The sequence below is a fragment of the Balaenoptera ricei genome, chromosome 1 (genome assembly GCF_028023285.1).
Source record: "Balaenoptera ricei isolate mBalRic1 chromosome 1, mBalRic1.hap2, whole genome shotgun sequence".
In the NCBI taxonomy this organism is placed as follows: Eukaryota; Metazoa; Chordata; class Mammalia; order Artiodactyla; family Balaenopteridae; genus Balaenoptera; species Balaenoptera ricei.
In genome coordinates, this window is record NC_082639.1 from 114,134,258 (window position 1) to 114,149,231 (window position 14,974).

At 47.3% G+C, this 14,974-nt stretch overlaps 1 protein-coding gene across 1 annotated transcript in view; it reads right to left on the reverse strand.

The window, feature by feature from the left end:
- IQGAP3 (IQ motif containing GTPase activating protein 3) overlaps window positions 1-13,975 on the reverse strand; it is a 39,395-nt gene extending 25,420 nt beyond the window's left edge. Inside the window, exons 1-11 of the mRNA XM_059902240.1 lie at window positions 13,931-13,975; window positions 11,274-11,361; window positions 6,303-6,459; window positions 5,581-5,658; window positions 4,427-4,503; window positions 3,612-3,679; window positions 3,409-3,522; window positions 2,990-3,168; window positions 2,466-2,544; window positions 1,729-1,892; window positions 1,122-1,209 (exon numbers count right to left, since the gene is read on the reverse strand). Of these exons, the coding sequence (XP_059758223.1) occupies window positions 1,122-1,209; window positions 1,729-1,892; window positions 2,466-2,544; window positions 2,990-3,168; window positions 3,409-3,522; window positions 3,612-3,679; window positions 4,427-4,503; window positions 5,581-5,658; window positions 6,303-6,459; window positions 11,274-11,361; window positions 13,931-13,967 (1,129 nt within the window). The 5' untranslated portion in view covers window positions 13,968-13,975. The remainder of the gene's footprint in view (window positions 1-1,121; window positions 1,210-1,728; window positions 1,893-2,465; window positions 2,545-2,989; window positions 3,169-3,408; window positions 3,523-3,611; window positions 3,680-4,426; window positions 4,504-5,580; window positions 5,659-6,302; window positions 6,460-11,273; window positions 11,362-13,930) is intronic.
- Between the last annotated feature and the right edge of the window lie 999 nt (window positions 13,976-14,974).

A 14,974-nucleotide genomic window follows, 5' to 3' on the forward strand; every position in this document is an offset into this window, starting at 1 on the left:
TGACATCAAGGAGCACAAAATCCACTGGGGAAAAATAAGGATACAAAATTACCTACACTGCATTGCTGTCACTGCTATGTGAGAGGTACTTCCCCTCCCCGCAAATCCACTGGCAGCGCGGGGGAGGAGGGATTCTAGGGGGAGAGAGTAGGAAGATCTCACAGAGGAGGAGGCATTTGAGGCAGCTCTGCAGGATATTTTCATCTGCTTTCCACTGGTGAAAACGTGGGAGAACTGTAATCCATAGGACCAGAGGCCTGGCAGTGGGCAAAGCTGTGGGCAGTCAAGGAAGAACAGGTCATCTGACTCAACTGGGCCGGTGGGATGTGAAGAGAAGGGTTGGGGGAGACATCTGGAAGGTCTCACCTACCATGCTGAAGAGATGGGACTAAAGTCTAGGAGAAATATGGAAGAACCCATGAAGGTCTGAAGATGTTCAACAAAGAAGCTAAGATCAGATCTGTGCTTGAGCGATCACTCTGGCAACAGCAAGGAACTGAGCGATAAGCAGGCAGTTAGCCAGGAGCGGCCTGGGGGCTCCATGAGATAGCCACGGAGAGCCCTGCCAGACAAAGGTGAAGGGCGACTGAGCAAGTTCAGTCAGAGGCAAGCATTCGTGCCAGGTGTGGTGTCCACAGGCTGCTGCGTGGCGCCTCGGCACTCTATTTCTCTTCATGCCTGCTACCCAGATTGATCCCCTTGGAGGGAGACAATCGCTAACCCACATTCTTTTAATAAAGAATTATACTTGTATTTCATGTTTTTAAGGGAAACTGAGCTGGATCATGAGTTTCTCTCTCATCTGGGCCATCACTATATTTCAGAAGCCAAAGGAACTCAACCAAGTTGAAACGGTCAAAATACAGGGGAGGTGCCTAGAAGGAAACTGCCTGCCCTAGAAGTCCAGCCTGGTGCAGTACTGACTGTCATTGTCTCCAGGGCCTTAATGAACTTACCTGTAGCATCCCCCCAGGCGGCCAGGAATAGGGCACACTAGGTGGGGAGCTGGAAAATCGGGCAGCAGTCTACCTTGCTCTACACAGAGGCTGGCAAAGGAGTTACATGCTCTCCCAAGAGCCAGTGATACACCCAGACCAGGTCTCAGTCTGGAGATGACTTACTGGCTTGCTCCTGATCACCCTTTATGTTGGCTGCAGCCACACCAGCTTGGACCTCCTCCTTTTCCAGAAGCTCCACCAGGCCCAGCTCCTGCAAGAGGGAAGAGATGCAGTAGAAGAGAGTCCTCCTGGGACCATGAACATACTTCAGGAGCTGCCAGCATGAGCCCCAGGTCCACCCAGTCGCCCACCCTCAATCCCACCTCTCCCCTTTAGGCAGACTAGCCTGGCCCACCCATCCCTCAGAACTCATCTCTAACCTCTGGCTCTTTCTTACCCAGCAAGCATCCGAAATAACAACACGGCAACACAAATATAGTGTCAGGGAGAAAGTCAACAGCATTGAAAATAAGACTGCTAACTTGAGGTCTCAATTCAGCAATGGGGGAGCATATCACTGCCTACTGGACTGCCCCTGGGTCCCCCCCGGTCAGTATGAGAGATTCTCAGAAGGCAGAAGCTGATCAGTCTGGTCCATTAGGCTTTGGGGTAATTTAACCATTTAAACATGTAGTCAGCACTTACTGAATACAAAGAATTGACAGTGGTGAGGCCCTCCCCCATCGTAGAGTCAGATAGAGGAGGTAGCAGGTCATAGACAGAGCCTGACCTGTGCTTTCTGCTCTCTGTCTGAGCTCAGCTGTTCCAGGTACCAGTCTGCAAAGTCTCTCCTCACTCCTTGCAGGGCCAGGACAGGGTCTTGAAGGGCCTCAAGCAAGGCCTCAGGGCTCTGTCTTTCCAGGGCATCATCAACAACTTCTAGAGCCCCATGGACTGAAAAGACCAAGACTCCATAATGGATAGTGAGAAAGCCCACCCCTTAACATCCCCAGTTCAGCCCTCTTCCTGCCTGCCCAGGGTTACCCTCACCCCTGCCCCCTGAGCTCCTAGGGCCCAGCCCAAATTCTTCAGCTTGATCTTCACAGCCTTCCCATCTCACCACCCATACCCTGAGGATATCCTGACCTAAAAAGGCAGAGGCACACTCCATCCTGGGCTTTCAAGCAGCCTCTCCTGCCCTGATCCCCTACCCCCATCCATTCTCCAAACTCTCTTCTTGAAGGACCCCAGACCAACTGCCCCCAGGACCAAGAGCTGAAAAGCCTGCCCCTTTGCCTCTGTCCACTCTATGGATGTCCATTCAAACAGAAGCCCCCTTGACAGCGACCACTTCTCCAGACATTAACAGATGTAAAACAGAGCACACACAGCCTTGACTTTGATCTTCCCTTGAAATAAGTGTTGGCCCAAGTGAGGTCATGGGCCTTCTGGCCTGAGAGAAGCCAAGCCTAAAACTCCCTAGGCAGGGGCTTACCCTTCAAACCCCTCCTGGCCTTTCTCTCTTACCATTGACATGGTTGATGTTGCCCTGGATTTCAGCCTGAGTTAGGTAGCAGTCATAGATGTCCTGGCTTTCTCCATCATTCTGCAAAAACTACATTGAGAGGGGAACCTGGGAAAACCAATTCAATCTTTCTTACTCCTCCCTCCCTGTCTATAACTATTTCTTCTTCTGGGGGTCTTCCCAAGGCCAAAGGTCAGTCTGGTTGGAAGGAATCTGAGGAAATCGTGGGATCTAACCCCCTGGCACTGACACAGTTAAGTTGAACTACCCTTTGGAATCTCCAGTCTAATCTCATCCAGTTCTACATTCCAATCCCTCAGCCCTGCCCCAGAACATTTTCCCTTATCTTCTCTTTTGAACTCCCATTATTCTCCTGAGTTCCTCTCCTGTTTCTCAAAAATAACTGACAAGTTGGTTTCTCTAGGCAACTTTGGATTCCGAAGACAGGACAAATAGGAGTCCTGGTTTCACTCGCGATTTTCCAGGCCACCCAGCTTTTCGGCCCCTGCCATCCAAGGCTCCTTACGCGGTTCCTGGCATTGGCAGCCTTCTCCATCTTGGCCTGGGCCAGCAGCTCCTGGTAGATGGCTGCCAGAGGCTCTCGAAGATTCCCCAGCAGAGCACTGGGATTCTGCAAGGCAGCCAGGGTGTCCCTGACCACTCCTCGCTCCACTGCCTCATTGATGGCAAGAACAGCCGCATGGACTAGGAGGGGACATGAAAACAAGGTCAGGATGCCAGAGCAAACCCCAGTCCAGCTACAGCATAACCAGCTGCAGACCACTCTGACATCATCCCCTTTTTCCATTCATAAGGGCCAGGCAAGCCAGGTAGGCTGTTGGCCCTGCCTATGATGAGAAGTATCCAGGATTTATGCAGGGGCTATAAGGTTCAGAGTCCTCCCATACTCACTGAACTACCCCAGCAGGGGAGCCTGGTCTCTACCTGCAGCCTCATCCACCGAGAGTTCATTGGCCAGGATGCCCCCGATCTTGCTGAAGGCAGGCAGCTGGAGGCCATATTTAGCTAGTTCAGAGGCCATGTTGCTGAGTTCCTCAGCTGCAATAATAGCACAGATGCCCTTCATCAGGCCCGGAACCCCCAAGACCTGCCCAGACTGTGGTGGTTGGGGAAGGAGCTGGGCTTACCTGTGAATTTCACTTTCCCATATAGATCATGTATCTGAGGGGCCAATCCCAGCCGGAAGAGGAAGAGACTAGGAAAGAATGGAAGGCATTGGGGCCTATTCATTTTCACATGCTGCCTATAATAGGTTTGCAGGAGATACTATGGGGACTTGGAGATGAAGCCCATACAGCGCCTGCCCACAAGTCATCCCCCATTCACAGGGAGAGATGTTATTGTAAGTCGGCACAAGGCAATGCTATAGCAGAAAACTAAGATGCTGTAGGAGCTCTGGGGGGATTGCGAAGGCTTCACAGAGAAGGACACATTGCAGTGGCAGGTCACTGGATGGAGATGGAGGATGGAAAGGGCATAGCAAGCAGAGACCCGCTAAGCTAAGGCACAGAGTCCTCAAAGGATGTGGGAAATGAAGTCAGGAAGGGATGACATGATGGACATAGGAACTGGTCAATTACTTTCTATGATTTAGCCAACTGCTTGCTGATGGCTGGCTGCGAGTAGGACTAAATAGCCTTCTCCATTCACACTGACGGCATGTGACACTCCTGATGCATCCTAATCTGACTTCCTTGCACCCCAGTCACAAGCTGAACACTCTTCCCTGCCCGCTCTTTCCCTTCATCCACACAGATCACACATAAATGTGCCCTCCAGCATGCACGTAAATCTAAACAAAACTATGTAGATCAAAAATGTCACTCTGAGAAGCGTTCCCTGTGGTCTATCTTCCATCCTCCCTGCTGCAATGTTTGTTGCTGTTGACTGTTGGTTGCATCCACCTAGAGGAACCTGGATGACAAAAGTCGTGGTCTCTCACCTGAGTGCATGGATGCAGTAGACCACCCGGGGCATGTTCTTCTTGTCATAAATGTCCGTGGTCTCTGGGAAGAAGGTCTAGAGGGGAAACCAGCCAATTACTGCCATTGAAGACTTTGAAGCAGCACCAGATATGGAGAGAGGGGCTGAGGAATTGGTCTTCCTCTCTGAGCTGGGGTGTATACTCCTTTGCTGCCTGGGGCTTCTGGGTCAATCTCCCCAACTCTTTACAGTCAGCACTGCAGCCACGCACTCAGCGTAAAAGAAAGGCACTGGGGACACATACTAAGCCAAGACCCAGCCACGGACACACAGCCCCAGATTAACCAAACACCAGACAAGGCTATCAAGGCTATAGGACGCAGGCCACATGCTCCAAGAGAAACAGGCCCCCTGTTCATCCTACAGACACAGCCAGCCTGTGCCCCTCACCCTGGACTCTTGCCAGAAAGGTGGCATGCTGGGAGCTGGCCATGACTCCACAAGGGGCCTAATGAAACACACACTGCCAAGGACCGCAAAGGGTCAGGGCATGCCATCCCTGTCTTCAAGCCAGAGGTCTCTGATCAGTGGGCGCCCCTCTAAGAACTGAGTAACCCCAGGCATGATTTCTCATGCCACTTGGCGACTGTAATGAGGTTTATGTGATCTTCCTGACAACCTTATAAGGAAGACAGGGGAGGGATTACTATCCCCATTTTACAGATGAGAAACAAACTGAGAGTCAAAGAGTGAGAGGACATGCAGCATGTATCCAGCTGGGGTCCTGGCCTAGTCTTCCTAGTCTACCGCCTTGGGATGTGGTGTGTCCTTGTTTCACGCTATGAAATTCTGGTGGAAAGATGGCTGGCCAACGTGAGGCCCACCTCCTGTGTTATATAGGGGCCTCACTGACTAATGGGAACAATGCATCCGGGCCAGGTTGCCTTCACCTCCCTTCACTGCCCTTACCCACAAGGAAGTGAAGACAGAGACCAAGTAACATGGTTCAAAGACATACAGCCTCAGGGAACTTAAACTCTTAGATTAAGTTCATTTAGAAGACACATGGAGATGAGCACTAAAGAGTGCCAGGGAGATAAAGCATGTGTGCGGTGGAGGTGCAGGTGCTGGTGAAGAGCAAAGATGAACCCCAGTCTTGAGACCCAATGTTACCGAAGGCAGACCGATGTGGGCTACTGCAGACAGCCAAAAGTTGATGTTGTCTGTGTGACGGAAATGCAAGCCAGTTGCCTAAAAGGGAAGGAAAGAGAAGAGAATCTATTTCCACAGTTCTCAGGATTCCCTCTGGGTAGAGCCCAGACGACAGCTTAAAGATTCAAGGGGTAGGGGCAGAGGACCCTGTCCTATGGATTTCCCATCCCCCCAGGACAGAGACACAAAGACAGAGAGAAACCAACCAGGGACGGATGACCCAGTGAGTTATTTGGGAAGGATGGCACAGGGATGGGATTAGCAAGCTAGTAAGGCTTCCTGGAAAAGGGGAGTCCGGAGCTGGGATGGGAAGGAGAGGCGGGTTGGGTTGACTAGAGCACAGGGAAGGGGCAGCATGTCCTGGAAGTAACTTCAAAGTGGCAAAGCTTACAAGCCTCTGAGTGTAGACTGTGGGTAGAAAAGTCTGCTTGGAAGTTCTCATATCAGAGGTATCTCAAAGCCCACCTAGCAAATGCCCCTTGCTGCTAAGCATAGTACACACTGCCCGGCTGCAAGACACCAATCGAAACCCGTTGTTCCAGTGCAATGATTACTAGCACCCTTTTTATCCTCAATAGTACCCAGGTTTGGACAATAAATAATATGGTCACCCCACTCTCACAACTTTGAGAACAGATAGTTTGAGAGGAAGAAGGTAGAAAGTAGAGAACTCTGCTCCCCACCTGGTACCGTAGCTGCTCCACGTCATAGATCTTCTTCAAGGGAACCACAGAGGGTGCAAAACAGTGGCCCAGCTTGGCCAGCAGCACTCCGTTCCGGAGGCTCTCCTCCAGCTCCACCGGGGAAGGAAGCTCCTCCTTCAGGCAGGCCTCCATCCAGCTGAGAGCATAAGAGCAGCTTCTCACCCCCTCTGGCAGGCCACAGCACTTCATTCCAAACATAAGACCTTCCCTCCCTCCCTCTCTCCCCCTAAGCAGCCTCTCACTCTCTCCTGCCTCCTGTTCCTGCCTTACTCCCAACTCCCCTCTCTGCCCATTGCCTGGCTGTTCCCACCTTCTCCCAAGCTGCCCCAAACACCGGGATTGGCCTATCCTCAGCCCCCACCCACCCTAAACATCTTCCCTGACAGATACTGAAGCTGCCCATCTTCAGTGAGGCTTAAACAGGCTCTTACCTGTTACATGATATAACCTCTCACTCAGTCTGGTTATGAATTTGGCTGTTGAACCAAATTGTACCTGCTCACTTCTCTTATTCTGCATGTTCTGAGAACCCAGGTATACAAAGGTCATGTCTACACAGCCCATAACCCAGCTTTGATGATGATGAGGGGAGTAGGGAAGCCCCAGGGTTGAAGCGAGGGGAGCAGCACAAAGGGACAGAAAGGTCACAGCCCTTCAAATCAGAAGACCTGCTTTCCACACCATCTCCCCCACTTCACCTCTCTGGGCCTCAGCTGCATAATCTGTAAAATGAAGATACCACCTGTACTTCCTGCTTCAGTGGGCAGCTGCCAGGATTAAATGAGTTAATGAATGTGAAAACACTTTGAATATAAATGTAAAGTATTATTATGGCTGATGATTGTATGAGGGAGAGAATAAGGGCCTCTCCACATGTTGGGGCCTATAGGAAAGATCTGTTTTCAAAGAGAGAGCCAGTCACACCTCCCTTCATGCCTTCCCTGACACAGACACTCTGGTTTTCTATCTACCCCATCCTACCTACTTTCTTTGGAGAACATTAAAAATATGCTATTGATTAAAAGGAAAGAATTAAGCATTTACCCTGTCTTTAGAGCCAACATCCATTCACAGGAAATATGGGGTACAGAGGAACAAGTTGAGGGACACAGGAAGTGAACAGACAAAGCCAGAATGTAGGATGTTCTACAGGACAAATGACCCGGTTTCTTCAACAAGTCAATGACATAAAGAACTGTTTATGTCAGTTCTAGATGAAAGAAGACTTAGTAATACATAACAACCAAATGTAACATGTGAACTCTTTCAGATCCTTAACTGAATAAGCCAACTGTAAAAATAGATGATTTTTTTAGACAATCAGGAAAATTTGAAAATGGCCTCGGTGTTGATCTTCCAAGGATTAATGGATAACTTAGGTGGGTATTATAATGGTATTGTGGTTATGTAAGCAAGTGTCCATATATAGAGATATGTATTAAATTATGTAAGGGGATAAAAGGACGTGATGTTGTCTTCGTTCACAGATGGCATGATCGTCTTTGTAGAAAATCTGAAAGCATGACACCAGAAAACTCATGGCGTTAATAAGTGATTATAGCAAGGTTGCAAAAGATAAGGTTAATATATAAAAGTCAATTGCGGGACTTCCCTGGTGGCGCAGTGGTTAAGACTCTGTGCCCCCAATGCAGGGGGCCTGGATTTGATCCCTGGTCAGGGAACTAGATCCACATGCATGCCGCAACTAAGGAGCCCGCGAGCCACAACTACAAAGCCTGCCAGCCACAACTAAGGAGCCTGCTGGCTACAACTAAGGAGCACATGTGCTACAACTAAGAAGCCAGCAAGCCGCAGCTAGGAAGCCCGTGAGCCACAACTAAGGAGCCCACCTGCCGCAACTAAGACCTGGTGCCACCAAATAAATAAATAAATAAAAAATAATAAATATAAAAATAATAAAATAAAATATTATAAAGCAGAAAGTAGCACACCAGGGCTTCCCTCGTGGCACAGTGGTTAAGAATCCGCCTGCCAATTCAGGGGACACGGGTTCGAGCCCTGGTCGAGGAAGATCCCACATGCCACGGAGCAACTAAGCCTGTGCACCACAACTACTGAGCCTGCGCTCTAGAGCCTGCGAGCCACAACTCCTGAAGCCCGTGCACCTAGAGCCCGTGCTCTGCAACACGAGAAGCCACCCCAGTGAGAAGCCCGTGCACAGCAATGAAGATCCAACACAGCCAAAAATAAATAAATAAAAATAAATAAATTAAAAAAAAAAAAAAAAAAAAAGAAAGTAGCACACCATTGTAAAGCAATTATACTCCAATAAAGATGTTTAATAAATAAATAAATAAAATAAAATAAAAGTCAACTTCTTTCCAATTCACCAGCAACAAACAAGTGGAATTTGAATTAAAAACACAATACCATTTACATTAGCACCCCCGAAAATGAAATACTTAGGTATAAATCTAACAAAATATGTACAAGATCTACATGAGGAAAGCTACAAAACTCTGAGGAATGAAATCAAAGAAGAACTAAATAAATGGAGAGATAGTCCATATTCATGGATAGGAAGACTCAATATTGTCAAGATGTTAGTTCTTACCAACCTGAGCTATAGATTCAATGCAGTCCTAATCAAAACCCCAGCAAGCTGTTTTGTGGATCTCCACACACTGATTCTAAAGTTTACATGGGGGCTTCCCTGGTGGCGCAGTGGCTGGGAATCCGCCTGCCAATGCAGAAGACACGGGTTCGGGCCCTGGTCCGGGAGGATCCAACATGCTGCGGAGCAGCTAGGCCTGTGCGCCACAGCTGCTGAGCCTGTGCTCTGGAGCCCGCAATCTACAACTACTGAAGCCCTCGCACCTGGAGCCCATGCTCTGCAACGGGGGAGGCCACTGCAGTGAGAAGCTCGTGCACCGTGGTGAAGAGCGGCCCCCGCTCGCGGCAACTAGAGAGAGCCCGCGCAGGGCAACGAAGACCCAACTCAGCCAAAAATAAATTTAAAAAATAAATAAATAAATAAATAAAAATAAAGTTTACATGGCGGCACACCCAGCTAACTCAGTCAGTGGAGCATGAGACTCTTAAAATTTACATGGAGAGACAAAATACCCAGAATAGCCAACATGATATTGAAGGAGAAGAGCAAAGCTGGTACACTAACACTACCTGACTTAGCCACAGTAATCAAGACAGTGTGGTATTGGTGAAAGAATAGGCAAATAGATCAGTGGAACAGAAGAGAGACCCACATAAATACAGTCAATTGATCTTTGACAAAGGAGCAAAGGCAATACAATGGAGCAAAGATAGTCTCCTCAACAAATGGTGCTGGAATAACTAGACATCCACATGCAAAAAATGAACCTAGACCTAGACCTTACACCCTTCACAAAAATCAACTCAAAATGGAGCATCAACTTCAAAGTAAAATTCAAAGCTGTAAAACTCCTAGAAGGCAACATAGGGGGAAACCTAGATGACCTTGGGTATGGCAATGACTTTTTAGATACAACACCAAAGGCACAATCTTTGAAAGAAATAATTAATAAGCTAGATTTCACTAAAATTAAAACTTCTGCTCTACAAAAGGCAATGTAAAGAAAATAATAAGACAAGCCACAGACTGGGAGAAAATATTTGCAAAAGACACATCTGAGGGAATTCCCTGGCGGTCCAGTGGTTAGGACTCGGCACTTTCACTGCCAGGGACCAGGTTCAATCCCTGGTCAGAGAACTAAGATCCAGCAAGCCACATGGCAGGGCCAAAAATAAATAAATAAAATAAAATAAAATAATTATAAAAAAAAGACACATCTGATAAAAGATTGTTACCCAAGATATACAAAGAAGATATACAGATGGCAAATAAGCATCTGAAAAGATGCTTCACATCATATGTCATCAGGGAAATGTGAATTAAAACAATGGTGAGATACCAATATACATCTATTAGAATTGTCAAAATCTGGAACACTGATAACACCAAATGCTGCTGAGGATGTGGAGCAACAGGAATTCTCATTCGTTGCTGGTGGGAATACAAAATTGTACAGCCACTTTGGAAAGCCATTTGGTGGTTTCTTACAAAACTAAACATACCCTTACCATATGATCCAGCAATTGTGCTCTTTGGTATTCAGGCAAAGGAGTCGAAAACTTACATCTCCATAAAAACCTGCACAAGGATGTTTATAGCAGCTCTATTCATAACTGCTAAAACTTGGTAAGCGACCAAGATGACCCTCAATAGGTGAATGGATTAATAAACTGTGGTACATCTAGACAATGGAATATTATTCAGCACTAGTAAAAAATGAGCTAGGAAGCAATGAAAAGACATGGAGGAAATTTAAATGCGTATTAGTAAGTAAAAGAAGCCCATCTGAAAAGCCTGCATATTGTATTATCCCAGGTATGTGAAATTCTGGAAAAGGCAAAACTATGGAGACAGTAGAAAGATGAGTGGTTGCCAGAAGTTGGGGGTGGCAGTGGGGCAGAGGGGATGAATAAATGAAACACAGAGACTTTTTAGGGTAGTGAAACTACTCTATGATACTATAATGATGGATGGCTATATATCATTATACATTTGTCCAAACTCATAGACTACAGTATACAACATGAAGAGTGAACTCTAAGGCAAACTATGGACTTTGGAGGATTACGTGCCCAAGTAGGTTCACCAATTGTAACAAGCATACCACTCTTGTGGGGGCTGTTGATAATGGGGGAGGCTATGTATGTTTGTGGGGAGGAAGCATATGGAAAACCGCTGTATCTTTCTCTTAATTTTGCTGCGAACCTAAAACTGCTCTAAAAACTAGTCTGAAAGAAAAAAAAAAAAAGATGCTATTTCAACTTTCCCTTTCCCATAGAATGGACTCTTGTCTTTTTGTATTTGCTTTGAGGGCAGGTGCCTGGGGTGGGCAGGGTGGGAAAGGGAGACCAGAAAGAGGCGGTCCCTCTGCTCACCGCTTGGCTTCCTCCAGCCGGCACAGGTACTCATAGGCGACGTTCTGCCGCCTCTGCTCATCCATTTCCTCAGCTGTGAGGCGTTCATCTGAGGAACCAAGGAGGGGAGCATTAGACAGAGGGCTGTAGCAAGCTTCTTCTTAACAGACTTTCTAAGGCAACTCTGTTCAGAAACCGGAGGCATCTCCCACATGTCTGTCCCCCTATTCCCAGGACACTGGCTCCAATCTTCTCTCCCATCCAGTAAAGCTATCCTAGTCAGCACCCTGTTAAAGGGAGGCCTCTGCACCCTTTAAGAGGGGATCCTTCCTGTATTGGAGGTACTCCTTCCCTTTCCCCTCTAGCCATCTTCCTGACCTCCCCCTTCCAAAACCTACTTCACGGCTCTTCCCTCAGTACCTCCTAGTAGGAATGTCCAGATCCTTCCTTGGCTGGGAACTTAGCTCCTCATTTTATCCCTAATTAGATTCTGAGTTCTCCAAGAACTGTACTTGTGTCATCCTCCTCAGGTACTCTCCCAGAGGCTAGGTTAACAGGACCAACTAGAACTCATCATTCAGCAGCCATTCATTCATTCAATACCTCCTATATGTCAGGCACTGGACTAGCGGACTCCTACTCTCAAGAAGTACAAAGATTATTATTAGAAGAGAAAAACATGTAAGTAAAAAACTTCAACCTGATGTGAGAAGTGCGATCATAGTTCATGAATAGTCTATGGACGTAGACATAGAGAACAGACATGTGGACACAGGGCGGGAAGGGGAAGGTGGGATGAACTGGGAGATTACGATGGACATATATACACTACCATGTGTAAAATAGATAGCTAGTGGGGACAAGGTATAAAGCACAGGAAGCTCAGCTCAGTGCTCTGTGATGACCTAGATGCGTGGGATGTGGGGGGGGGGGGGTGGAGGTCCAAGAGGGAGGGGATATAGGTATACATATAGCTGATTCACTTCACTGTACAGCAGAAACTAACACAACATTGTAAAGCAATTATACTCCAATAAATAAATTAAAATAGTCTATGGAAGCAGCAGAGGAAGCAAAGGATTCTATCTGTGAGTAGAATCTTAAAGAATGAACAGGCAGAAAGGGAGAAAAGGCAGTTCAACAGAGGGAACCACGTGAAAAAAAGCCACTCACTTGGGTTTAAGTGGAAGGACAGAGAATTTTAAAAGATCACAAAGGTGTATTTACTCTCCCTTTTGGTATAGGTCACCTGAGGAGTTAAATAGTCTCCAAGCTAAATAAAATGCAGACAGTCTCTGACTCCTAAACTCAAGAACAGGAAATCCCTTAAATGAGACAGCATTCATATTCTGCCTTAGCCACAGCCTCCTTTTATCCTTTTCCCCCCTCTTCTCCCCTATCTCTCTAGTCTCCTTAGGGAAGACAGTACAAAAGCAGACAAAATGAGAGAAAGCTACACACATACACCAAGAAAATAAAGTCAGAGAGCTTGAAAACAGAGACAGAGCTTAGCAAATGTCTTTGACTCAGCACTTAATGTCGTTCCCACTCTTTATCTCTTTTCATTATGTTGCATATCCTGCAATATGATTGGGGGAGGGGCAGGGCTTCTTTGAATTGTCAGTTAAGCAAGTTAAAACACACACACACACACACACACACACACACACACACACACCCCTCCATGTTCAAATTTGAAAGCACTGGCCAATCGCAGGAAATCCATCAGTTCCTGAGGGGGGTGTACAAGAAACAAGTGTTGGTTGCTAAGCATGGAAAATAAACCAGTAAGTGAGTGACATCACTTCAGAGTTATGAATTGAGGACTGTGAGAGATGGGCGGGACTTTGTACATACACACAAGAGTCTTAAAAAAAAAAATCAGTTTTCCTGTCCTTTTCAGATCTGGAACTAGCTTTCCTTCAACAGATCGGTGGACGTGGACTTCGCTTTTTGAATCCTAATGGAGAGGAAGGGAAAGGAGTAGATTTTGCTTTTCTTTCAGAAGGTCAGATGGAAACCTTTCTGCGGTCCCATTTTTCGGACCCCAGTCTCTCTTTCTAAAGCAGTGTTTTTGAAAGTGTGGTACTACCCGCATCACAGTTACGTGGGGTGACGGAAGAAGCACAGCGGTGCTTGTTATAAATGCAGATTATGGGCCCAAGTCGAGACCTATTGTTACTAAAGTTCTGGGATAGGATTCAGGAATCTGCATTTTAAATTAGCTCCCCGGGTAATTCCGACACCGTAAAGTTTGAGAGGCGTTGTCTCAAAGAAGCATCAAAAAGTCAAGGAAGCCCCCCCAGGCCTTGTTAGGCGTCCCGTCCCCTGGTAGCTCTTGGCAAGTATGGTAGCCATCAGTAATTGCCGAATTTTTAAGGGGCCATCCAGACCTCCTACATTCTCCCACTCCCGGAGCCCCAGAATTTGGGAATAAGGGAGAAAACTCTTTGTAAGCTTTGAAGCGCGACAGAGAAGTCGGAGCGTTTCGCAGCTCACAGCTTTACTCCGGCCCGCAGGAGTCCGGACTGAGTGCTCCCTCCCCACTGAGCACAGCCCGGCCGCCCCTTGCTTGGTTGGCCCTGCGCCCAACCCCAGCCCCAACCTCTCCCAGGACCACCGAGTCCCCGACCAGTGGCATCACTGCCGGACCCTTCTCGGCCCCTTCTGGCACTCACAGGTCGCCCGGCCCGGGCCCGTTCCTCTCCCCTCCATGTTCCTCCTTCTTCCAGGTTTGAATCTCCCGCCGCCCGGCCACCGCCCGTCATCGTACCCACAGGCGGACAGGACACTTCCGGTCCGTGCCGCAGGGGCCTCTGGGATTTGTAGTTCCATGTTTGGGAGGTGCGCCGCCAGGTGAGGCGAAGGGTACCGTCCAAGGCAGGGAGGGGCGCTCCCCGAGGGGAGCTCCCGTTCCTGTGGTATTTTGGGTCGCTGTTTCTCCAGGGCTCCTTCGCTGCTAAACCGTCTTATTTGAAGTAGCCCCTGCGCCTACCCCTGCCTCTTATCATTTCCCCCTAGTATTCCCATTAACCCCCCCTCCACTTCCTATAGTGTTCTTTGGTCCCTTTAACTTGAGGGCCTACTATATATACATATAATGGAATATTAGCCATAAAAAGGAATAAAATATTGCCATTTGTAGCAATGTGGATGGACCTAGAGAATATTATGCTTAGTGAAACCAGAGAAAGGCAAATACTATATGGTATCACTTATACATGGAATCTAAAAAATAATACAACTGAATGTATATACAAAACAGAAACAGACTCACAGACATAGAAAACAAACTTGTGGTTACCAAAGGGGAGAGGGAGGCAGAGAGGGACAAATTAAGCGTATGAGATGAACAGGTACAAACTACATAAAATAGATAAACAATGAGGATTTACTGTATAGCACAGGGAATTATACCCAATATCTTGTAATAACCTGTAATAGGATATAATCTGAAAAAGCACTGCATCACTATGCTGTACATCTGAAACTAACACAATATTGTAAATCAACAATACTCAATTAAAAAAAAAATTCAAAGGACTGAATGAAGTTTTTGAGGAAGAGCATGTAAAGTAAGAAACGAGCAAAGGGCAGAGTGTTGGGAAACACTAGCATTTAAGAGGTGGACAGAGACTCCCTCTTGCGAGAGCACCAGAATCACAACTGGCTGCTGGACAATCATCGACAGGAAGACACTGGACTTCACCAAGGAGGATACC